The following is a 27126-nucleotide window of genomic DNA, read 5'->3' as shown; positions in this document are numbered from 1 at the left end:
TATGGCAATGAACTCTGGCATTCTGACTTATTTTAGCCTGATCTAATGCTACTTGGAATCTTTACTGCATGCTTTGAGAGAGAAAAAACTATGTCAAAAGCATCATAAAGGTGGATGGCATCAGCGTATTTTTAAGTAGTCTTTTCATTTGATAATTGACATTTAGCAAAACAATGGATTGAAAGCAAGAGAAACAGGGCTAACAGGATCATAGACAAAAAGTTGGGATAGACATCATAGCAGATTAGCAAGTACAGTGGTAAACCTAGAAAGACATCATAGCAGATTTCCAAGTAACCATATTCAACTGATTGCACTGATTTTCACTCATATTAGGGTGTGTTTGATAACATATAAGTAGATAAAATGATATTTTTGAAAGCTTATTTTATGATGTTTAGACAAGAAGGTAAAGTAATAACTATAAGTTCTTCCACTTTCTGAAAACCATCCGACTTCTCTAATTTTAGCTTATTTCACTTCCTGACTTCCTCTACTAAATATCATCATTAATCATCATAATTATCTATTTTTATAAAACATTCTAATTTTACTAAGCACTAACAAATTATGATTACCCACTAGAAATGACGGCTAAAAACTTTAACCTCTGCCTTCCACTTCTTATCAATCAAACACAAATTTAGCCAAAAGTGACATTCCCAGGGAAGAATAAAAAGGTAACAAACAAAATTGAAAGCCAACAAATTGCTCTCTTTAGCTTTCTGAGTTCTAACACACAATCCCGTGAAGTACCTCCCTTCAATGATTGGTTATACCAATGCCAGTATGCCAGAAAAGAACCAAAGTATATCTTTTCTCTTGAAGGCCTAAGCTCGCAGCAAAGTGAAAGAGAGACCGAAGGGAATAGCTAAGAATAGGATTTTCTGAATGATCAGTGAAGTGAAGGAATGTAATGACAAAAAGCTAACGATAATAATTTCACATTGGAAACAGTACATATGCTTTCTTGATCAAAGATAGCCAGTATAAAAAGGTATATGCCATTCTCTGTGCAGAACATAAGAATATACAAAAAAAAAGAAAAAAAAAAGAAAGAAAAAGAAGAAGAAGAAGAGGTAAGAGCATGAATGCAGCTGATTGCATAAGCCAGGTACACCATAGTATATTAGTATTGCAAGCCATTCAGCAATGAGAGAGATTATGAACAATAGACTGGACTCTTAATCAAAACATTTATCATGTTCCAAGAATTGTTGGTTTAACTTAAAACCAACTGCCTCATGAGTCCAAAAGATAAATATTTATTGTGGTGCACAAGGATATAACATTCTTCTGAGTTTTAATACTGAACATAACACTTTAACATTTTGTTCAGGAAAAGCAATTAAATTTAAACTTCTTTTCTGATTTTTTTGACAGAACTTGCTATACCAGACCTGTTGCATTTAGGCCTCCCAAAAGCTCTTACCAAGGCAATCATTTATATCCAATGAATTAGTTGTAGACAATAAAATTTGAATCATCACATCAAAACCTCTCTCTATATGGAAGACTGACATGCACAAAACAGCCATAAGGTTGAAAAACAATAGGGGATGTTCCCATATTAAATTTGGTATTTGCACTAGGTTAAGTCGATGTTGCAGAAATAATGAATATGACGATTCAAAGACTAATCATCAATTAAAGTACTATTGGAGTTAGATCTCAGATAGAACTTCCAAAGTGCAGGAGAGTTTTTGCATTCAGATTTCTGTAATAACTTGAGACAAATTTTTTCAAAAAAAGCATAGTGTTCTACAGACATTAGATGCACACGCATACATGCATACATGCAGAGAGAGAAGCTACAAGCTAAATGGTCCAAGTATGATGAAATGCACCTCTGCTTTTTAGGTTTTCAGAACTCAAAAACTGAACAAAGATTCCAATATGCCTTTTCTATTGCTAAACTGCAGCTTAGATCAATGCTCTAAATTGGTTCATACATCCACAGTTCCGGCATATGCAACTGTGTAGAAGGATACAATCTCTCATTTCTTTTTCTTCTTTTTTGTATCACTAACAATCTGCTTCTCAGTTACCTTATATGAATGTCATAAATTAATTGATGGAGTTGGATCATTTGGTTCGTATATGGTGCTGGGATTGATATGCTGGTGCAAGGCAACTTTCTAACAGAATATCTTGAACTTCAACAATGGATTGAAGCGTTATACTTATCAAAATAGCAAGATATCTCAATTCAGCATCCATGATAAGATGGTCTTTTTCCTCTCCAGGTTTGTTGCTTTACTTATAAGAGATGAAAACCAGATATTTCTTATGAGGAGATAATAAGAACAGGAAGCTTTTTTTCTAAAAAAATTCTATGCAACCCTACAATGGGGTTCCATGATAGCAGTTCAAAAGGACTTCTCTTACAATGTGAAATACCTATGTCGCAAATTAATGAGCTCGATCATATCAATATATGATGCAACAATTTTGCTTACGGTTCCACATATGCCGCATAGTTATGATAAGTTAAAGTTAGGCCTCAGCAAAATTTGGAAAACTCATAATAATTTCAATTCAGAATTTAAATTAAAAGAGCAAGTAACAATATATCACAGCAAACTACAAAGAAAGGAAAGAGGTAAGGAGAGGGAGAGGGAGAGGAAAACAAAAGGTTCCTTTTTTACTGAAAGGAAAATTTGGAATCCTAAGACCTTCATAAAAGATATGTTAAATTTTTTAAAACCTACTCTATTGTATCTATTGTACACCAATGTTTAGAACTTTAATAACCTGTTGTACACCTAAACATTTCATGCCTACTTTTAAAAATGGGACACTGATATGCACAATAAAAGTTACATGAAGATAATTAACTGAAATTTTGAAAAGAAAAATCCGATTTGTCGGGTACAAGTTAGTTTATAAACCTCTAATAATTTAGCCTAGGGGTTTAATGTTTCTCTCATCGCATTTTGTAGTATCTGTCCTTTGATCCGACAACTCCACAAATAGCATTGATGATACTTGCTGCGGAAATATCACCAATCACCATCCTTCCTGATTTTGTTAAATCATGAAAAGAACACTTTTAAATTCAACAATCTACATTATTTATAACATGTGTTAGATAACCGTGGCATCGAATTGTTTTGGATTATTACATGCTGCATCAAATAATAATAAGAATAGAAAAGCCCATCAAGCAAGATCAAGAACCAATCCTAAAAATATGACAGGGAGCTGAACAAGTATGTATCATTTCAAAAATGTCAACTTTCATCGATATGAATCGACCTCTCAAATCCTCAAACAGAAAATAAATACCTCCCTCAGCATCTACTTATTCCGAGAACAATAACAGTAAATTAGGACAAAAAAGGAAGCTCAACATCTCCTCAATTACTCCTAAATGATCCAAAATCCAAAGACAAAGAGGTATACCGTATGGAACCAATCAGATTCAACTCGCAGAAGAAACCTTCTCCTCCTCTCCGGGATCGCCATCCTGAGACTTCTCCTTCTCCACTTCCACGCCCGAATCGCTCTCCGTGTTGGCGATGGAGTCCGCCATGGCTTGCTCCGCCCTAAGAATAGGCTCGTAATAGTCCGCGTGCGCGTCCATGCACTTCTTGAGGAGGGAGGTGACCTCGAAGCACTTCTCCACCACGTCCTCCCCGGTCTTCTCCGCCTCCTCGACGCACTTCTCCCACGCTATAAACGGCTCCTTGCACCCACCTCCCTTCATAAACAAGCAGAAGCCGCATTCCTCTTCCTCTTCCTCTCCTTCTCCTTCTACTGCTTCTTCTTCCACCGCCGTTTCCTCTGTGGAAGAGATCGATGGATCCGACGGGGTTAGGGTATCGGGTTCTGGATTGGAGGTGGAATCAAGAGGAGTAGGAGAAGGATGAGGAGGAGGAGGAGGAGGAGGAGGAGGAGGAGGAGGGTTTGCGGTTGCCATGGATGGTTCCAGAGATTCTTAGGAGCGGGGAAAGAAGAAGAAGAGACCCCACCGAGCTCCAGGTTCGGCAACCCTAAACCCTTGAGTCGGTATTGGTTCGAACCTTTGGACGTCCACAGTCCACTTGTCACTGCAATCTTAAAATAGTAGCATAATAATGATAATTACACACTAAATTGCTGTTCATTTTCAGATACTCTCCCTCATTACTACAGATTGACTAATGACTATCCCCCATCCCCCTACCCATCCATCAACCCTTCTAGATTCATCCAACAACAACCGCCGTTGACTGATGTGATCAAACTTGACACCTACTTCGCTCTGACCTTCTGCCCCTCACCCTCTTTCCCTCTTAATTCCAGTTTCCATGTCCATCGCGAAATCAATAAATCTACGAATTGGCTCGCTAACACTGCTTGTATCGTGGATTAGGACCATACTTGGATTAATAACCTCCTAGCCAAGTTTATATATATTTTGGCCTTAGATGTTTCTAGAGCATTTTGTAACTATTGAGATTAATTAATTTAATATTTACTTTCTTTTTATATATATAAAAAGTACTCGTCCCCAACATTATTAATGAAAAACATAGAATTTTATTTTACACTTAATTATTCTCTCTTTCTTTACTCTAAAATAAAAATACAATAATCTCTTTGGGGTTTAAAATTGATCACGTGGCAATCATCTGGACATATTATTTCTTAATGAGAATAGATAACTAAAAAAATAAGCATTTAAGAGGTTTTAGTAGTTAAGGAGTTAATACATCACCAAAAATAAATGATAGGTCTATATTAAAATGGGCAACTGTTCATAGTGTTTAGATGTAATTATCCAAAAATTAAAAAAAATTAATTGATAAATCAGTTAATACTTAGATATTACTCTTACTTTCTTTCTTTTTAACTTAAAATTCAGAGTATCTTCTTAAATTTTTTTATAAAAATAACTCTATTATTTATAGATTTATACAAAGTTATCTATAAATAATAGATATATACTTTTGTTGGCAAAGTATATATCTAACATTCTCTGTTATATTTATTTTTGCAAACTAGCCCAAATTCTTTGATGTCTCAGTAAAATATTTCATCTTATTTGCAAATCTCATAATATCCTGCAAAGAGCTGTTTATAAAAGATTCTAGCAATCTCAATACCAACATTTAAGTTTGCAATATGTATTTATCCAATGAAGCAAACAAACAAATATATATATATATATATAAAGAAAAATAAATACTGTCTGCCAACCGTAAACATCACAATCCTCTATCTTCGAACAGTAAAAATTATAAATAAAAAAAATTTCCTTCTCCCTCTCAATCCATCTATCCACAGTAATTAAACCAACAGAATTGTATATATATATATATATATATATATATATATATATATATATATATATACGCATATAGGCATGCCAAACGAGCATAATGGTCGTAATGTCGCTCTTAATTAAAAAATATATATAATTACTTTTTGAGGACGATGGGCAGAACGATGATGAGGATTATAATTAGGAGCAGGATGATGGCATAGCAAGTCCACTTCCGCGAGTTCCTCTGGTGCTTCTTCGCAACCTCGAGCTGCTGTCGTCCCCGCTCGACGAACGACCTCGCCTTCCCCACCTGGTTCTCGATGTTGTTCAACTGCTCCCCCTGCGTCGTCACCAGCACCGCCATGTCCAAGAACACCTGTTGTAGCTCCAGAAGGCTCTTCTCCAACTCCGACACCGCCCCGTGCCGCTCCTGGATCTCGGCGATCACTTCTACCACTCTCCCTCTCCCCTGCTCCTGGATTGCCCTTTGCAAGAACTTCTCTCCTTCCCCTGTGGCCACTAATGCCTCCACCGTCGCATCGTCGGGCTTCTCGCCGGTCACCGTGTAGTATCTGTTCCGTGAAATAATTATGAGTGTTCCCATGCACGAGACTGTAGAGATTTTTTTTTTTCAAACTTCAAATTTAAACGGTTGTCGGTAGAATTCAAACCCGGACACTCATACAATATGAATCATTTAAGTATTATTCTGCTAGAAGATTGGACTATTTCTTATTTATGCATTTAACCACGCCAACTCATTGGTCAATGATCACATTTATTCGATGATTCGATCAAATTCTATGATCATTTATATTTATTTTAAAATACATTCAAAATCGTTAAATATGTGTTGACATGTAGACCGACTTGGATAGATCGGCCTGCATCAAAATCCGACTTTGAGAAATAACTTAAAATTTAAAGATATATTGTAATTAACATTTATTTTTTTCATATATTTTAAAATACTTATATATAAGCCCTTTTAACTCTCAGCAAAGTCTCATTTTACAACAGATTAATTACACTTAACCGTATTATGCATTAGCTCCAATTCACTATTAGTATTTTTAAATACACTCAAAGGTATGCTAAGTAAGTCTCTTTCTAGTATATTTTTTGACGGTTTAAGTGTATTTTTAAGTTTGTAAAAGAAAAGGATAATTACATGCGTTCTACGCATAAATCTCCTAGGCTACCGAAAATTGTTGACTTTCAGGATGGTGTTAATAAAAATATTAAATAACTATGTTACCCCTTTACTTTTTCACTATTTTCTTATAAATTAAAAGTAAATTACTCCCTAAATAACTTAAAATCAATACTGTGACACTTACACTTCAATTTTTCACAAGACAATTAAATGAATAATTTATATAAGAGATATCTTAGAGTTTTTTTCACAATTAATGAGCTAATACATAAAATAAAAAAATCTGTGCAAATAGACAATAATTTAAAGTGTAATTATCCCTAAAAAATACCTCAACATAATAATAATAATAATAATAAGAGTTTAGCTGCTTACCGACGCTCCACCGTCTCCTTGTACTCCGCCGCGAGCCGGCCACGTAATTCCGCGAAGGCGTCCATGAGATCCTTCAGCTTCTTCCGGAGGCCGGCCACAATCGACGTCCGCGTGCGGTCGGTCGACGAGCCGGGCCCGCACCCGGGGATCGACCGATTGGCCTCGTTGGCGCGATCGAGCGATTCGAGCCGCACCTTGATAATCTTAGCCTTGCCGAGAGTGAGGGCGACGTCGGCGTCCATCTTCGATCGGAGGGATCGGATCGCGTTCGCGTTGTGGAGCGTCTTCCCCGTCTCGTTGGCTTCGTGGAGGCTCCGGTGGAGCTGCTCCACCTCCTTCAACTCCTCCTTGATCGCCTCCACGTCGGCGAAGAAGCCGTCGAGATTCTCGCCGCCGGACGTCGGAATCCCCATCTCGACGTCGGCCGATTCCTCGTCGCGCCTCCATGACCCGGAGAAGAGGTTGTGCATCTTTCCTCCCCTCTATCTCTCTTCCAATTTTTCTTAGGGATTTAGTCTCGTTCGAGGAGGGCTAAGATGGGTAGTTGGTGGCGTCGTCGTATTGGTTAGAGAAGAAATAAGGAGGAGATGGAGATGAGGTGTTCGACGAAACGCGGCTTTGAATAGGTTTGGGGACGGCTTGGTCGATGGCATACTCCTCTTTTACCACTTCCGTCGTCAATGGTGGCGAGTGGAAAGAAGGGACGCAGGTGCGACTCGTCAAGGGGCAGTTTAGAAATTATAACAACTCCTATCGAGAAAAGGGGTAGATTGGAAAAAATAAAATAGAATAAAATAAAATAATAATTTCCAACCCGAAAGACGGAAAAAGAATAAGAAGAAAGAAAGCGTTTTCTTGGTGGTTATTATTACGTGGTTGTGTTATTCTCACCCTCGCTTTTAATCGTCTAAACTACGATATATTTTGGATCCGAGGAGACGAGGATATTATTTTTTAAGTTTTCAAACCAAATTATAAATAAAACCCTCACTTTTTATTATCTCAATTACACGCTTTGACATTAGGGAAAAAAATAATATGAAAAGAGGTAAATTAGTTATTATTTGTAATTATCTCAAGTTTTAATTAATTAAATGGAGGTGAATCCCACGTTTGGATAATCTCATTCAATAATTTAAAGGCCCAAAATTCAATGGAAACTAGTATGTTAGTAAAGTCTAGACTTGGTCCAGAAAGAACTTCACAATATGATAGCGGCTCATCATTATTTTTATGCAAGTTTTGGTAATTATTTTCTTTGTGTTTCTTCTCTGCTATCTAACAAAATCATATGCTAGTTTCATCTGGATTAGGTCTCGTATCTCATTCTTATAAAGGAGATCTTATTGTTAAGTTACTTCCTCTGGCAAAAGTAGTGCGAGTATGTTACTCCTTGTAGATTCTCAAATAATTTATTTGACTCCTCTTGGTTAGATTGTTAGACTTTATGTTAGGTGATCTAAGTTAATTATAACCATTAAATTCGTTTACCCTCTACGGATAGGATTAGAAACAGATCTAATCTGATAAAAATTTTAACTCTTATATAATTCCTTGATGGATTAAGATATCAATTTTATCCCGTGAATATATAGCTAATCCATAATCTCAGATATTTATCTACAAGCTCTCTACTGAAGGATTAGAAGACCATTTTCATGACTTTCACAAATAGGGATGTTGATTTTAAGGATAGTAATGTCATGTACTTATATATAATTTTTATTTATTTTCCATTGGTATGAGGATAATCTATTATACTTAATAGATAATGTAATCTTATTACCATTTATCGTAGAATACTTAAATTGGATGCCTCCCACTCTTTTAAGGCAATAATTTCCTAAATGCAGAATGTTTAGAACTAGATTTATAACCTAACAAATATAACCCTCGTGTAGGTGTTCTATGTATATATCTTTGAGTGAACCACTCTATTAAGGAAAAGGGCTTAAGGAAAAGTAGTTTATAAAGTCACTCTCCATCGACAACTTAACTATTAATTTAGGATTTCCCAGAATCACCTTGGGGAAAGTTGTATATAGAGAGCAACAATAGCTTTTCTCAAGAGTAGGAGATCGTCCAAAAAATCAAGGAGAGGGAGATAGTTCTTTTTCCATTTCATTCTTCCACATCAGACAGAGTCTCTTTTTCCAGAGTTTTTAAGAAACTCTATTCTAAATTATTTTTATCAAAATAAATTACTGAACTAATTTATTGTAACATTGTAACCATAAGAAAATACTGAACTAATAAGTTTTTTATCCCTAAGCAAAAATATTAATCAGTCTAATATTTTTGTTTGATTTTAAAATACTAAACTGATTAACGTTATATATATTTATAAATCTCTTTAACTTAATTATTCGGTGATTAACAAAAAAAAAATGCTGAATTGGTCAAAAACTCTCTTTCTCCCAGCAACTTCCTATCCTTTCTTTTTCCCAACAGCGATTACGTTAAGAGCAATCGCTTTCGTACTTGTCATTAAATTCACGAGATCTCAATATATTATGTGAATTGTTTGAGGCGTTATTGCCATAGAGTACATCTCTCTGCATCATGTGATAGACCGGGCATACAAGTCTTCGCTAATAAATGTGTGCTTCTGGAAACCAAATTGTCCTACTTCGTGACAAACTCGTACAGACATAAAATAGTTAATCTTTATATACGGGAATTAGTTCCTTTCAAATTTGGTTGAGTAGATTGGATTCTCTTTGATAATATTGACTCGTCTTTTGTCTCGTGAATCCAAATTCCAGCTGCCGTAGGAAAAACTTGCACCGGCAAATGATAGAAACCGGAAAAGAATAAAAGCGAGCAGTTCTTCTTGCAGGACTTTCTTGTTACTCCGGCAGCGTATTTTCCTCTATATGGCCTGGATTGTTTAGCTTCCACAAGTGTTGCCGGGAATAAAAGGGCCATCTGCGTAGATGCCACTAGAAAGATGCTTCAAAGCTCTCAGTTCTCCCCAGGAAATGGTTACGTGCCAATGCCATCCCAGTATTGTTTTGTAAAGCTTCAACCGGACAATGTGGGTGGGAGAGAACCAAACGGATATGAAAACGCCCAGACAAGCTCAACTCATAAGGATAGCAACAGCTACCAGATTCTGCTACCTCGACACCACTACAGACCACAATCAAACTGTAGAAGCACTATGGATAATGTAGTTGGAAAGAAAAAAACAAAGGAACCTTCATTACCTTGGTATGATGAGAATAGTATCTTTCCATATGAATTACAAACCAGGAAAGGAAAAAATGTTAGGGTGACAGACATCAAAAGGCAGAAGAATCGTACTCGAGTTTCTTTCGACGTTGTCAGTACTAGCAACAGAGTTCCTTTGACTGTTATACAACATGCATGGAAAAAAAAGGACTAAAAAGGGAAAAAGGCCAGCGGATCTTCATCCCCAAGAACGTTTTGCAACGAAAAAAAAAATCCATGATTTCATGTGGAAACAAAATAAATAATTCCACAACAACTATAAAACAGAGGGAGTGGGTGAAGGGATCTTTCGAGATGATGTAATTTCATTGGTATTAGGGGACTTGCTGGAGAGCCGACGTTTGTACCGCTTCAGAACAGATGACAAGTTCTCTTTCCCTTTGGGAAATGCAACATCACCAGCTGCAGTGCCTGTTCTACCCTTGCGACCAGAAACAGAAACTTCAACATCCTTGATGATATCAAGGACCATACTGGCAGTCGTGAGGGTTCCCTTGATTGGTTTCCCGATGGTACATAACAGCCCAGTTGGTGATAGGTTGTCAAGATTTTTCACGTCCTTTGCCAAGGCTTCAAGACATGAGCACAGGGTGAGAGGTTGCCGGGGCTTCGAAAATGCAGGTTCCAGGATTCCCTGTATTTAATACAAAGTTAAACATTTTGTGGTAGAAAAGAGACAAAAAAAAAAAGTCAAAAGAAAATATTGGTTACTCATGTAAAAGCTAAAAGAAAAAGGCACATTGAAAAGCTCAGATGTAAAATAATAGTGATGACATTCTGAAATTAACAGAACAAACTTGAACTAGGTGGTCCTTAACCTGCATGAGATGGGCACCAAGACTAATGAAGAAAAGAGATGCGGTTGTAAAAGTATACCACAATGCTTATACCAGTCACAGGAAAAGCATACCCAAAAAGGAATTCAGTCCGATATTTCCTAATTTTCCCTACAGTGATCTCATCTCCACTATCATATGTTTTACCTAAGACAAACTAGATTCTAGTCAACAAAGAGGAAGGAAAGAAATAACACCCCTCAAGAACTTAGGTGCAGGAAATTGGAAGAGGAAAATGAAAAACATCTTACTTGAATTCTTTTTTAAAAAAAAAATGTGAAAAGAGTGGACCTCATGTAAATATAACATCTACAAAAACAGTGTTCAAGAGTATAGAGAGAATATTCTTGCCCGCTGGTGCCGACATGTGCGATCAATCAGTAAATTTGAGAAGTTGATGCTTATTTAAGGTTATCTGGCTACTGTATGTAAACTTTGGGTGGGCGGGTGGGTTGGGGGAATGTTGGGGGAGATTAGACTCCTTGAGTGCACATAGAGGTCGGTACATCAACAGCATCAGAATATTTAAGCTAGAGATAATGACTCACATTACTCTTATTTCAGTAGCCAGCAATAGAACATTTGAAATGTAATTAACAGCTAGAAAGCCTTCCGAAGCATCCAACACTTAATTGTTCCATTTCTCGCAAATGTTCATGATAATGTATGGATAATGTTTTGAAAATTTACCTGAAGGCGGTTGAGAACATATGTGTATTTGCCCCAAAGCTCTGGCCGACTCTCCACGAGTGACAACTCCAGGGTCCGACGAATGCACCACACACCAAAACTCACTACCAGAGCTGCCCGCCATATGCAATTATCTCCACAATTCGGCAATGACCGAAGGAAAGGAGCATCTGCTTCACCATTCCTCTGGAGTGAACTTAACTTCTGATCAGAAGATAGGTGCTGAATCTCCATCATGCATACCTGATTTATTTCAGTAGCATCTCCTTGTAAGTATCTCTCAGTTGCAGCAACACGATCAATTAGCCCTTCATCATACCCACCATTTTGTCTAAAGAGCCATTCTGATCCTTCCAATTTTAAGAGTTTCATGATGCAAAACCTAAGAGACTGAAGAAGCTTGGTTTCAGACTCTGCATAAGAGAAGGTCTCCTTGGCAGGAATGCTTAAATTATGATCAACTCCTGCATCTCTACTGTTTTGTCTCATAGTAGTCACACCAAATAATTGCTCAAACGGTTGCCTAGACCAAAGAGATTTGGCATCAGGATTGAGATTTGACTGTGAACTAAAAACATTCGCATGGAGTTTGGGTGGAGAAAGCTCATCAAATGCTATTGGAACTCCAGCCCTAGATGTAAGGTTCACATAATGTGACCTTTCAGATGTCATCCTACCTAAAGAAGGCCGCGGACCAATAGGACCACCCCACTGCCCGTCATTTAAAAAGGAACTCCTACTAGCCGCAATTAGAGCAGATATATCAGGTGAACTATGGTACTTCTTTGCGTAAACTGAAGAGCCAATATTTTCACTAGATTCAATTAAAGAAGGGTCATAATAAGGTCTTTCTGTCTGCAATCTGCTAACTTGAGAAGCTGTTGGGCTATCTGGACCAGATGTCCCAAAAGAAACTAATCTGTTTTGCCCAGGAGCATACATAACTGAATCTCCAAGACTTGGAATGAATGAAGAGTTAGAAGACGGTTGCTGGTCCAGTGAAATGTTTGAGTAGGGTGTCCGACCTGCATTAATCCCTTTCAGATAGCTTGCAATCTGATACCCATGTATAGTAGCTGGTTGATAATCCCGGGCATCACATTGAGGGGGCATATTATAGTTTGAATTAAGTTTTTCACTAGACTCAAGTATGCTGCTGCTTGAATTTTGCACGTGTGTGTTCAATAATTGCATATTTTGAGACCAAGATGGGGATCCCATCTGAAGCCCATAAGATAAATCTAAATCAGAAAATCTTTTTTGACTAGGAGATATGAAGCTTCCCGAGTTTGCTGACAGTTTAACTCCCTTCTCTGCTTCTTTAAAGGGATTCTTGGACGATTCATTGCTTGAAGTATCCACTTTTACTGAAGAACCAACTATTCTCAAATCTAATCCCAGCAAAACATCTAACTTTTTCATGCTTGCTTCTTGAGTGAGCTTACCATGAAAGTCGAACAAATGACCCCAAAACTCATCCAAAATAGCAGCCAATTGACGTCTTGCTGCACGGCCTAATCCAGAGAGCTTTGACAGACTCCCGCTGTCATTATTCGTGTCATAACCTTTTTCCTTTAAGCCAGTAAAAGATCTTGGATCTTCAAATGCAGAAGGGGGGAAAGCTCCTCCAAGGGGCTTTTCAGAATCTTCTTTCTCATTATCTTTGTCCATGTGAACATCTGCTTCACCTTCCACATCCTTTTCAACTAACCCCTTTGACTCAGCAGTCAGCACAGTGCTGGAATCTGATATTTCACCACCTGATATCTCGTTTACAGGCAAATCCATTTCAACAAGTGACTTTGGTTCCTCAGGAGGATATGTTGGGTCGAGACGGGTTACAGTAATACTGGCACCATAAGAAGATGGTTGAGAATCATAACCAGATTCAACAGCTGCTTCAGAAAGATCAGGAAATTCAACAGTTAATTTGCTGGGACGACATTCGAAAGGATCTTCCATGGTAGGTTCTACTGCAGGGTCCTGATCTTCATCAAATGATATGTTCTCTAGATGAGGATCTCCACATCCAGAGGGCTCCAACACATCCTTCTGACAGTGCCAGGCCCATAACTGAGTTTCTGGCTCATTACTTGCAGATTTTAGTGGTGTAACTGCCAAGTATAGTGTAAAAGCAATAGATGCACAAGAAATGAGCAGAAGAACAGTATATGGGACCACCACGTTACCTCCTGTATTTCCTCTTAGGCTATTTGCCCAACTACTATTTCCAAATGACATTTCTATGCTAAATATAATGTTTGGACCTAGCATCGCAACAAATGCAAACAAAGCAAAGATTTCCAGGTATCGAGGCAATCTGAAGCTACCCATTATCAGTCTCGATGAAGCAACACGAAAAAGGGGAATAAAAGAAGACGGAAGAAGCATAGCCTGTATAATCTGACAGAAAAGAAATAGCTGAAATGTCCCTTCAGCACCTAATATCTTTGCACAGTAGAGAGCAGGGATGATGGTGAGAGCTTTAACTAACAGATGATGAACTGAAAGAGACAGATTTATGCCAATGAAATGTCGCAGGATCAACTGCCCACTGCTATTACATATTAAAGCATTTATCTGACTAGAGAAGAGAAGGACAAGAAAAAACACCATTGGTGCCACAGGATTCTTAAATATCTGCAAGGGAGAATGTTTGCATATAAGTTATATTAAAGAATCAGTTCAGCACATTACAATGAATTTTTATTTCAAACTGCAACTACTTAAAATTTGGAAATGATAAATGTTAAATATATTGCTGTAAAATGAGGGAAAAGAATGGTAGCAAACAGAAACAGAAGTCACTAGCAAGCATGATTCAGATTCTCTAATCCTGCAAAAGCGTAGTACAAGATCAAGATAATTGTTTCTACCTGTCCAGGCAGACAATTACAGGAGTAAAAGGAAAGTATTTAAGTCATACTTAACAATGCAGTAGCTCAATAATCAAGATGTAAATGTATCTGTCACAAACCACCAAACATGAGGCTAAATGAAACAAACTGATACTAATCCAGTGACCGCTTCATTTGAGGAACTAATCAGTATATTTGGTTTGCAGTCACCCTGGAAAACCTAACGACATAAGTATATACATATATATACAAGAGCTTTACATCACTTAAACTTAATATATATAAAGCGAGGCCTTAACTTCTTAATATGTTGATTCGATTATCCTCTTTGCTAGCTGGAGTATACCATTATTTAGAACCATTTCAGAGACAAAGAAATAAGAAACAAGGTATGAATGTCACTACATGAAATCTTATCATTGGTATCATTTCTCCTTTTCAAGATCACTATATAAAGATTTGCTATCCCGATGATGCAATCCTAGGTGATGCGATTATGGAGAGGATTTGGTCAACTGCTCTATGGGCAAGCTTAGTGGCAAGTCTTTAATTATCGATATGGACCACAACAAATGATATGAACCAAATCTGGACTGATTTGTTCGTATAAAAATTATGATATTTTTATGGGTCGTAGCTTCATGAGTTAGGGATCTTTTGACTTTGATTTCACGTAAATCTGAGATCAAAGTGAAGGATATAATTGAAATAGTGGAGAGAGGTCAGAACTGAACAGATTGGTAATTATCCGACGTTGCGGCGATTGTCAGAGAGTGCCGGACAACTAAAGATAGTGGTGGACAGCAGTAAGGTACGGTAGCTCATGAAAAAAGATGATGGTTAGAGTTAAGAAGCTTAGTAGGATTCTATGATTAAGATCTACTTCTACGAAACTAAATACGATCTAACGACTACGATAATAAATAAAAGCAACGAACAAAATTGGCTAAACTCAATTGTCATTCCACAATGATAATTAACCCATGACTTCTCCTATTTATAGAAGTAAAATCATAACTAATCAAACCCAGTTCGTCATATTAGGCTTACATCCACTTTATTTGAAATTAAAAGCAATAAGTAAATTCAACAAACTAACCCGACTCGACTGACTCAACTCCACGTGATCGGATCGTATCAATCCACCACGCTTGTCACATCTTGTCCTCAAGATGACTAACCTCTAACGTCCTTGTACTCATAGAGCCGACCGTGCCACTCAGCGGACTCGAGTTCATCATCTTCAAGACCACCTAGGAACATGATGTGGGCCGGCTAGCGCTTGCACTTATGATCGAGGGTAAAATGGTAATCAGAGTGAAAACACAAGTCTTTCTTTCTGCGATCCTCCAAGTCATTGGGTACAAAGCAGCGTGTGATTTACTGATAATTGGGTTAAGCTATTTGTGCAAGCTGAGCTAGAATAGGTGTCAACTTAAGTGGGTCATGGGTGTGAGTTGTATTCCTCCTTTCCTCTTTACGAGGCTGGTAGCTGGTCCAACTTCGACACTATCGGTACAGCTAGAGAGAAAGCCTCATTAGAAGCAGTGGGCCTCAAAACCTTGACCTCAGCCTGAATGTCAGGCCTGAGCCCACTAATAAAGGTACTCTTCAGGGCCGAATTCGACCAGTTGGTGACCCGGTTGCATATCTATTCGAACTTCTCCAGTTAAGCTCGAATTATTATTGACTAAGTCAGCTTAGTCAACATAACCTGGAAATCCTTGTATTGAGTCAGACTAAATTGAGCACAGATCGCTTCAACGAAGTCTTGTCAAAACTCTAATAATCGAGTTCACTCTGCTGACTAGTACCACCTGATCGACATGCCCTCTAAGTGAAATGATGCGAACTAGACCTTCTAGTGGTCGAGCATGCCGTGGTACCTAAAAATTGCTCCGCTAGGTAGGTCACTCCAACAAGTCTCCTCTAGAAAATTTTGAGAAATCAAGCTTGACAGTTTGAACTTGTATTCCCCAGTGTGGTCCATCATGGCAAGCCGACCGACTGACTCAACCCCACATAATCGAATCGTATCAATCCACCACGCTTCTCACGTTTTGCCCTCAAGGTGACTAATCTCTAACGTCCTTGTACTTGTAAAACCGATCGTGCCACTCAGTGGACTCGAGTTCATCATCTTCAAGACCACCTAGGAACATGATGTGGGTTGGCTGGCACTTGTATTTATGATCGAGGGTAAAATGGTAATCACAGTGAAAACACAAGTCTTTCTTTCTGCGGTCCTCTAAGTTATTGGACATGAAGCGGTGTGTGATTTGCTGGCAATTAGGTTAAGCTATTTGCGTAGGTTAAGCTGAAATAGGTGTCAACTTAAGTGGGTCATAGGTGTAAGTCATCTTCCTCCTTTCCTCTTTACGAAGCTGGTTCAGTAGGTCCAACTTCATATCTATCAATACAGCTAGAGAGAAAGCCTCATTAGAAGCAGTGGGCCTCAAAGCCTTGACCTCAGCCTGAATGCCAGGCCTAAGCCCACCAATAAAGGTACTCTTCAGGGCCGAATCCGACCAGTTGGTGATCCAGTTGCATATCTATTCGAACTCCTCCAGGTAAGCTTGAATTACTATTGATCGAGTTACTTAGTCAACATAACCTGGAAGTCTTTGTATTGAGTCAGACTGAACTGAGCATAGATTGCTTCAGCAAAGTCTTGTCAAAACTCTAATGATCGAGTTCACTCTGCTGATTGGTACCACCTGATCGACACGCTCTCTAGGTGGAATGATATGAGCTAAACCTTCTAGTGGTCGTGCGTGCCATGGTACTTGAAAAATTGCTCCGCTAAATAGGTCACTCTAACGAGTCTCCTCTAGAAAATTTTGAGAAATTAAGCTTGACAGTTTGAACTTGTATTGATTGTACAATTGAGGTATTTCTGTCTTATAGGGTTTTGAATTGGAGTTATTAATTTGAGTTTCATTATATTAGAGACAATTAGTTAAAGCTTTGTGTATCTCAAGCCTACTAGGATACATGGCCGAGCATGACTCATATTTTAGGTTGTGACATCCTGGTCCAACATAGTTGCTCCTTCCACATTCGTCTTCGTCGATCTCATGTCAACCATTGACCGAGGAACAGTGGCTCTAATATCATTGATACGAAACAAATCTGAACCGATTTGTTCGTATAAAAATTATGATATTTTTATGAGTTGTACCTCATGAGTTAGGGATCTTTTGGTTTTGACTTTATATGAATTTGAGGGTCGGGTGAAAAAATAAAATCGAAATAGTGGAGAAAGGTCAGAACTGAACAAAGGGCAGTAGTGAACAACCGTAAGATAAGGTGGCTCATTGAAGAAGATGGCTAGGTTTAGGAAGCTCAGTAAAGTTCTTTGATTAAAATTTACTTATACGAAAGACGATCTAATGACTACGATAATAGATAAAGACATATAATAAAATTGGGTAAACTTAATTATCATTCCACGATGATAATTAACCCATGAACTCTCATATCTATAAGAGTAGAATCATGCGGGTCAGATACAATTTGCCTATTCGGCTTACATCCGCTTTGTTTGAAATTAAAAATAATAGGCAATTTCAACTAACTAACTAAACACGAGTCGACTGACTCAACCCCACGTAGATGAATCATATTAACAAAACATAGCACAAAAGACAATCATGGTAAAATAAGTAATTAGAACATTGCAGAAGATCTTAGTGCTATTTCTATGGTCTGAACTCTTCTTTATTCAGCTCACTCTCAAGTAATATCCTCCATTAGCTAAGTGTTGCGAATATTCTATTGTTTCTATCTAATATAGGACATATTTTCTTTACTTCTACTACACCACTGTCAAAGTTTTTCCTCCTAATTATATTGCCCTAGATACGTCTAACAATATCAAACCATTTATTTACATGTCCTTAATTAGTGCTACCCTGAACTTCCCATAGTTTAACCCTTTTGTTTTACAACAATCATTTTTTTTAATGTCCTTAAGAGCCACACCATAAGTTTCAATGTATCCACCCCACCAAGTCGTGATACCTGATGGTGCACTAACCTGATCATCCTCTACATGGTGAATTAAGTGATGGACCCACCAAACACCGGAAGAAGTCGGAAGAGAATGTCACTGATGTAGTGAAACCTGATCAACAACAATCCATCGGGGGAAGGTGTTGGTGAATAGTAGTCCTCCAGCGTAAGAATAGTGTGGCAGCAAAGATGATGCCGAAGAGGCTGCAGATTATAAATACTTGCTTGAAAAAGACCTCTCAAGTGCAGTTGGATGTGTCAGCAGAAGAGAAGCTACAATGGAGCTGAGGCAAGCCTGTTGGAACTTGTACTATTCGTTTATAGAAACTTTATTTGACAGTGTCATTAAGGTTAAATTGAATAATAGACTGAAGTGTTATTAAGTTGGGCCAGATTTGATGATGTAAATTTCGGTCATGTCAAACTCCAAACAGATTTGATGAAGTATTTTCGTATGCATGGACTTCTTAACTTGGAGTGATCATAGTTTGTTGGACAAATTAACGATAGGTTAGAAAATGTCTACTCAAAAGTATTGCTATTATGAGGGTTCAAGGCATAGTTTCAAGTTTTCATCGATCTAGAGTCGAATCAACCATAGTTGATCCCTATCCAAGATGACTAGTTTCAGTTCGGTATTGGGCGGATTGGCCAGATCGGTTGATCTGCCTGATTAGGGTTTTTTCTACTAATACAGGTCAGATTCGAGAAGGATCCAACCCGTACCTGACCTGTATCATCTCTCTCTCTCTCTCTCGTTCTCTACTCTCTCCCACACCAACGGCACTCGAAACAAATCTTGACGACATCCTCTGACCAAGATCCAGCAAGCTTGACCTTCGATGACCTTGGGTTAGTATTTGTTTTTTCTTTTTTCTCTCTCTCTAACACCCCATCTCTCTTTCTCTCTCTACTCTCCGACGCTGACGAGCCCCTCTCTACTCTCTCTTTCTTTCCTCAGCTCTCTTCCTCCCACTCTCTCTTTTCTCTTTGTCTAATTTGCTAGAGTAGAAAATCTACTGCAGTAATAGAGATGAGATAGAAAGACAATCTTGATTCTGATATCGAATTTTTCCTAATGGCCAATCTTGATCCCGATATGGAATTTTGAACATTAGTTCAGAGTTGACATATAGAAATTCTCATAAATTTAGGAAAAAAGAATCAGCAAAAATATATAAGGGAAACCAAGGTTAAAGAGAAATATTTGGTGGGAAAGCAATTTTTTGTTGTTTCAATTGAGAATATGCAAGCTTAGATATATAGTTAAAGGCAATTCTAAGAACTACAGTTAGGCAGCATAGACCATAGCAACTAGCTAGAAGAACATAAAACTTATTGTTATAAAGGCAAAGATAAATAAGTAACTAGCCTCACTACTATATTTAAAAACAAGAATTGATATGAATAAACTTTGAAATGACATAAGAATAAAAAGATTATAATCACGGGCAGCTTGAAAGAAAATATCCTTATAATTACAAGATAGCCCAATAAACATAAGATGCCCTGAAAATTACATTGCAAGTACAACCCTCTATCTGGCCTTTATGTTAAGATTCCAAGCATCAAGATCAGGATCAGTCGCCCAGAGAAACAAATATCAGGCCTTCTTGTTGCTGCAGCAGCAAAGGTATCTTTTTCTTTTTCTAATTTCCTCCTTTCCCTCTCTCTCCCTTTCCCCTTGCTGCAATAGCAAGCCTTCTTGTAGCTGCAGCAGCCACCATATCTTTGCTGCTGCAGTGAGGAGAGAGAGGGGGGCGGGGGAGAGAGAGGAGAGGAATAGAAAAAGAAAACTCTAACCAAACAAAGAGGGGAAAAAGACATCTCATTGAAATAATACTTGTCAGAGGTTGAAATCACTGGAAGAATACTTGTTGCTTGCCGTTGGTTATCATTGTTCCCTATCAGAGGAGATGGGATGAGTTGGAAGAATGTTGGAGACTGAAGGGAGAAGAGAGCATGAGAAAGATGAAGAGAAATCAATATGGTTAGGGTTTCAAATCATGGTCAATTCCAAACCGATATTGTGAGTTTTAGCCGAAACGTTGGAAAGAAGGGATTGTTGTGCCAACCGGCACTTACCATGCCGATGTAAAGTTGGCACATGGCACAAAGTGTGCCGATGGCACTCTCGAAGTTAGGGATGACAAAAATTGACCCAATCCAATAACTTGACATGATAACCCAGCTTTTAAACAGGTTTGAGCTTAGTCTAATCGGATTCGGGTCATAAACGGGTCAACCCGTCTAACCCGATTATTAAACGGGTTATGTTCGTATTTATTATCTCAACCCAATTAAACCGTTTATATCCTGACCCGCTAACTTGTTTATGACTCGTCAATCTGTTTATGACACAATAAGCAGTTTATAACCCAACTAACCTATTTATGACTTAATTAACTACCTAACTCATTTATGACCGGTTTAATCCGCTTATAACACGAAAACACGTTTACAACCTAAATAACTTACAAAACAATAAATGGTTTTTGCCACTAGATGACTCATTTATGATCCGTGTAACTCGTTTAATAAATGGATCGTGTTCATGTTTGGTTGTTTGCATTGCCACGACCTGACACGACCTGAACTTGGCTAACACATTCCGATTGCCACCCATACTCGAAATGGCTTAAAAACCTTCCTATGAAAGAAAAAATCCTCATGTAAGAGTTTCGCGACATCATGGAGGAGCCGACGAGTTCCATTACCGCGTAGAGGAGTCATCATTGCCATTGTTAGGATTTTTTTTTTCTTTTAAATCAGGTGAAAATGGAAAGGTTTTAAAAATGGTGGATAGTGGATGTAATTCATTATTATAAGTTACTATCTATCCATTATCACTTATATTTGGATCCATTAAGATAAGTTAAATGGCTCAGATCCATTAGCACTCAAGTTAGGATATGTTAAATATTTTATGATTCATTATCATAAGTAAATAAACCCTACCATCTTCTTCTTCACCCTCTCTTTTGCGGTTACGGCGGTGGCAACAGATGTTGCGATAGAGAAGTAGCGGTGAGGATCCATTAAGTTCCTCTCTCCTTTATTTCTCCTCTTCTTTCTCTTCGTTCTCCTCTCTTGTTTCTCTCTCTATTTTCTTATCTTTTCTTTTTCCTCTCTTTCTTTTTGGTTGTGCTAGTCGTACAATCCGTGTTGTGCACGCCATGCGTCGACACGTGCCGCAGCACATGCCGACGACAAGGTAATCCTTGGGCCGAAAACACACCCATTTCAACCTGATTTGCTCAATTCCTGCTTAGAAACCAGTAATATTACTGGTTTTGGGCATGGATCAAGATTGGTTATGGACGATCTCGATCAGAATGGCTGAAAATCAAGGCTATGTTTTAGATATGCTTTGGACCTTTCATTTGCAACATCAAAGTGGTAGAATAGCAAAACTAATAAGCAAGCATCCAAAGTGAAAATTATGTTCCAAGAAGCTACTAGAAATAAGGAAAGATTATAAACCTGGTCCATCAGCAAAAATGCATCTTCAAAACTGAGAAGAACTTCTGGATTGCTGGAAACTGCTGCTGAGTTCATCAGAACATGATTCACTAAAAAAATACCAGTAAATACAAACAAGATTGCAAAAAAGTGGTCATGAGACAAGGCACCAATAGAAGCACTGGTGTGTCTTCTCTGCTGCTGCACAAAGAGAAATTCCTATTAAAAGAATAGAAGAAAATTTGAAGCATTATCAACTAGCAAAAGATGTGCCAGTGAACAGTATGATGAATAAGAAAAGTAATCTTTTCATGGATCAAACATGATACAGAATGAAAAAAAAAACTAATGAACATATTGTATTTTCTGGGGTCATATACTAATTTATTATTCATGTTCACATAACCTAGCTGTTCCAACTTGTTTAGTAAAACTGAAAGTTCACTCTTAGCATAAAGGAAAACATAATCTAGCCATATTAATAATCTGGAAATATGGTTACCCACATTGATTGTAAATCATCCATCTCCCACATGATGGAGACTACCCAGGACACAGAGGCTAGTGGTTTGGCTGCCAGAAAGGTTTCAATAAATTTTGGATATGGACAAACACTGGCGTCTCTGGCTCTACTTGGCACTAATTGCAACAGATTTTCCTCTTTAGTGTGGAACTATGTATAAAGCTTTCACCACATGTTGTAGCCTTGTAGGGGTTGTACACATAAATTATCCAAGTTCCTTCTCTTTATTGTCCCACAATATGCATTTGACAAACATTCCTAGTGTCACCTTTTAGAACTCAGAAGTCAACTCATTACACATGCACATATGAGTCCTTTTACGTCTTGACTTATGCAACTTATTGTAAAGCATATTATGCTCCCACATTGCAGTCTCCAAGCTTTAGCTACTATTCCATCTTGAGGATTATGCCTTCTACTGCCAATATATCTTTAGTTATATTTCACAGACTTCCAGCTTTTATGGCAAATTGGTAGTTAGAATCTTATGATGTTCTATTTTACAGACATTTAATGGATATGCCAATGTTGATTTGATGACCCAGTTATTTGTAATTTCTGATCAAGAGCAGTATATTATAACATGAACCAGACATGAAAAACTAAATATGTTAATTTCTTATCCATAAATAGTGACAAGCAGGTGATTATCCTTAGGTTCAATCAGATCTAAGTAGACATAGTTAAGCCATAAATGCCAACGTGGATTTAACGACCCAATTAATGACAGAGCAATTAATATGACAAATTAACAGATAGGATTTGTGATGGGTCTTGTAAGCAGTTTAATAACAAGATAACAAAGAACAAGTATTGATTCTCACCTGTACAACTGAAGACTGGATGTAGAAGTTGTGTGCCATTATATTTGCACCGAGAAGAGCCATCAGAGAACATGTGCTCTCCATGCTCAACTTAGGGAAAATTACATTCATTGCAAGGGGAATCTCTGGCTGGCTGACTAGTACTCCGAGCACATAAAAGAGCAGAGCAAAACCTGCTATACCAATATGCAGTGCTTCTGTCAACCGATTGTCCTCCAGCTGGATCACCACCAGCAAGCAATTAAATTTTTTATCCAGGTGCTGTATATATATATTGATAGTGATAAAATATCAATTAGCTTACCAGAGTAATAAAGAAGGGAAAGAAAATAGAAACAACTGTAGCAAAACAGAGACATGTGAAGAGGTCAACACCAATGAGAAGATTCAATCCTTGTGCAACACCCAAAATCTGAAATCTCAACAGAAAAAAAAAAGATACTTTAGTATCATCAACCATGGAAAGATAATAAGAACCTTGCGGTTTCCACTAGATTTTGACTAACGGTGAATAGGTCGTGTAACAGGGGAAAAAAGTTGTCATGAAAGTAAGTGTCCTCAACAGAGCACATGTCGTACCATTGTCAGATCCGAGGTTATCATGGACAACTCTGCTTGAACTCCCAAAAATATACACGCTGCCCTGCCATACTCTTCACTGCAAATCTTTTGCACAAACGAAAAAGAAATGTTAGAAAATTTTGTACAACAAGGTAAAAGTTCCACGAATTAAAATTAAGACCATGCTATGAGACAGAGGACTCTGTTCACAAATAGTACACATCTTAGTTGTCCATGTATATACATATACAATATAGAAGTGGCACAAACTAATTAAGCTAATGGCAGTACTTTACGAATTCATGCCAGCATTATCCAAACTCTCAATTTTTCGACACAACAGATTACACTTTGGACACTTGAAGATGCTCCAAACACACCAACTATCAAATATTCAAATCCATTCCTACCATAATTAAGTGTCTTTCTTCTCATACTTCTTTGCTATAGAATATGTAGACACATTATACTTTTATCCATAGTTATCTATAAGTATGTCTATACATATAACTGCTTCCTCCATGTTTCAGATTCTCAAGGGTTCCAGTCAGGTTCTTATTGACACCTGTGTTGTCCAAACTTGGCCAAAACCAGTACCAAGTAACACTGATTATTGATGGATCTCTACAAGGATTCTTGAGCTAAGGATATTGGGAAGCAGTAGGACAGAACAATTATAAACCAATCTTTTCTACTGTTTCTTCTCTTTCCTTTTCAACTCAAAAAGATGTGATCCAATAGATTGCAAGATTTTCATAGTACATCATTTTCTGCATTAGTTTCAAGCTTTTGTTGTTCAATCTACAGAATGCGAAGCTTCCTTCTTCAGCACAAACCAATGATTTCACCCATGATCTTTCAATAGAGAGCAGGGCTTTTTGTTTAGAAGCTACCACAACAATGCATACTCTAAGGAGTAAAGAAAAAAAAAAAGAGCCATGAGTATACCTCTGCAAGACTCCTTTCAGCAACCATGCCGATACAAGTTGCAAGGTACTGACAGAAAATGGCGGTGAAGTTGAAAAAAAGCACAAGTAACACAAGATCGTATCCAAACCTTGCTCCACCATCAACAGCTGCCAACCACTTCCCAAGGTCGATGTATCCCATAGATACCATAAGTGCAGGTCCGAGGGAAGGGAAAAGATGATGCTTTGAACCTTTGGAAGACATAGTCTCCATCTTTGAGCTGACACCACTAAAAATATCACTAGGGATTGCACCAGTAAATTCTCAGAGATCCTTCTAGCAAAATACTTATTCTAGAAGTTTGAGTAGTCTTGCAAAGATACTAAGACGTATCAATTACTCAAATTGCAAAAGAATTAAAGGACTCAAGCATTTCAAGGTTAACAATCCACTTTCTTCAGCAGATGGCAAAAACAGAACCATATCTCGCAAATTCACATACTGCAGTAGCCAAAATCAACCACCGGACACCTCCCGATCAAAAGAAACCCAAATCCGAACAGCTTCACATAAGATTCTTCACATGGCAACAACCTGTCAAACTTCCACAAATATAATAAATAAGCCACCTTGCTCTTCTTCTACTAGAACAGCTTGCCCAGCTATCCCAAAAACTTCTATCAGAACAAACCCACAATATCCGGAGCTAGCTTTCGAACCCTGTCGAATTGGATCTCGGACCCTAAACTAATCCACCTGCAATAACATCAAAAGACAGCAACAAGTGACTAATTGAGCAAAAACCCAAAGCATAAAACATAAGAACACCATCACTAAATCTGAAAGCGCTACCATCCGAAATCGCCTTATTGACCTAAGGCCACTCGAGACTAGGAACAGGGGGGATAGTAGAAAGAAAGGAAAGGCAACAACAACCTTATTCGGATCAAATGAAAACAAAATAGAAAAGGATCTGGAAGTCAAACCACACCACTCTTACAAATCCCCCTTCCAATCTCTCACCCACCAAATCCAAATGCTTCTCCAAATCCCGTCAACTCCAACTCTAGCTCAACAACGCCATTAAATCTCAACACCAGATATTAAAAAAAAAAACAAAAAACGCTAGATTGGACTCCACTTTGCTCGTCAATCAACTCAAACCACGCCCAAAAGATCGAAAGAAGAACACCTAACAACAACAGTAGGGGAAACGAGTATCAGCTCGAGAGAGAGGAGAGAGAAAAAGAGAAGAAGAGAACCGAAGAACTACCTCCTTTTTAATTTTCCTTTCCTTTTCTACGCCCTTTTTATGCTATTTTCGGGAAGATTCGGAGGACGCCATGAGAGGAGCCACGTGGCGCGACCTGGGCCATCGTGATCCAGTGCTTGGGCAACAGATGGCCGCTGATTCCTTGAAGATCTTCGAGCAGAGGGGGTTGCTACAGAGTTAAGGGTTGAGGTGTGGAAGCGTGACAGGGAGAGATCATGTGTGTATTTATCTAATTCTTTTAGATGGTTGGGTGTATTAAATAAATAGTTCCAATATATGGGGTGTGAGGTATGGGGTTTGGGTTTGGGTTTGGGTTTGGGGTTGGGGTTGGGGTTGGGGTTGGGAAAGCGAAAGGGAAAGGGAAACGACGAAGCTGCTCCCGTGATCGCGTATCTCGAGTCCATGGACGGTGCCGATCGTTTTATATTTCTCTCTCTCTTTTTCTTCTTAGTTTTCTTCTTCTTTCTTCTTATATAATTCCACAAACACCCTCGATCTATATCGCAAATCATTTTATTAAACTAGAGAAAAAACTCTTAATCCTCCTGACAGTGTTGACCAAAAATATTTAAATATCATTTTACCCTCATATTGTCCCTCTTTCTTCTCTCTAAAATAAGAATAAAATAATTCCACGGAAAATATAAGAATTAGATGATGATTAACATAATTAAGGGGGTCAACATGTTAAAATAATGAGGAGGTCATTACGTCTAGCTGTAACTATTCATATTTTATTTCCACGGAAAATGTAAGAATTATATTTTTATTTTATTTTATTTGACTACTTGTTTTTATACGGATTATTATATTCCATGGCCAAAACGACCCACTTATTCTAATTTTGATATGCTGATAGCATCCTGCCTCTCAACTAGGCCAATTGAAGCTAACTCACCTGATTAATTAACTTAACTAGAGATGAAAAATATCACTTTATCATTTTCATCATCTCCCCAATTCGGTTTTCTTTTCTCATCCAATAACATCTAAATAGTGTCCCATTTTTTCTTTTTTTCAAAATGATAGAAGTATGTCTTATTTATTGGTGGCCAAAATTTAAGTTAGATGGGTTGGCTTAGATAAGAGATAATTTATAAGGTTAAGTTATCCGGCAATTTTAAAGATACATAAGCTAAATCTATCGTAGGAGCTCAAGG

The 27126-nt window shown here is 37.9% G+C and overlaps 2 protein-coding genes across 3 annotated transcripts; both read right to left on the bottom strand.

Moving 5' to 3' along the window:
- Positions 1-5119: 5119 nt before the first annotated feature.
- LOC140764000 (syntaxin-121-like) lies at positions 5120-7480 on the bottom strand. Its single transcript, XM_073102405.1, has 2 exons — positions 6783-7480; positions 5120-5823 (listed from the first exon to the last, which is right to left on the bottom strand). Exons 1-2 carry the CDS (start codon positions 7250-7252, stop codon positions 5406-5408), a joined length of 888 nt encoding a protein of 295 aa, XP_072958506.1. The 5' UTR covers positions 7253-7480; the 3' UTR covers positions 5120-5405.
- Positions 7481-10074: 2594 nt separating this feature from the next.
- On the bottom strand, positions 10075-25960 carry LOC140763895 (protein ETHYLENE-INSENSITIVE 2). 2 transcript variants are annotated; one of them, XM_073102271.1, is made up of 8 exons: positions 25546-25960; positions 24733-25449; positions 23803-23889; positions 23528-23635; positions 23224-23442; positions 21898-22077; positions 11543-14182; positions 10075-10650 (listed from the first exon to the last, which is right to left on the bottom strand). In XM_073102271.1, the coding sequence occupies exons 2-8, from the start codon at positions 24964-24966 to the stop codon at positions 10273-10275; spliced, it is 3846 nt and encodes a 1281-aa protein (XP_072958372.1). In that variant the 5' UTR covers positions 24967-25449; positions 25546-25960; the 3' UTR covers positions 10075-10272. The 2 variants fall into 2 exon arrangements, with proteins under 2 accessions (XP_072958372.1, XP_072958373.1); XM_073102272.1 differs by having other exon boundaries at positions 21898-22074; positions 24733-25960.
- Between the last annotated feature and the right edge of the window lie 1166 nt (positions 25961-27126).

Source organism: Typha angustifolia, chromosome 7, assembly GCF_048772165.1.
Source record: "Typha angustifolia cultivar Huaian chromosome 7, ASM4877216v1, whole genome shotgun sequence".
NCBI classification, from domain to species: domain Eukaryota; kingdom Viridiplantae; phylum Streptophyta; class Magnoliopsida; order Poales; family Typhaceae; genus Typha; species Typha angustifolia.
The sequence above is the reverse complement of the archived record's forward strand: the minus strand, read 5'-3'. Positions and strand labels throughout refer to the sequence as shown.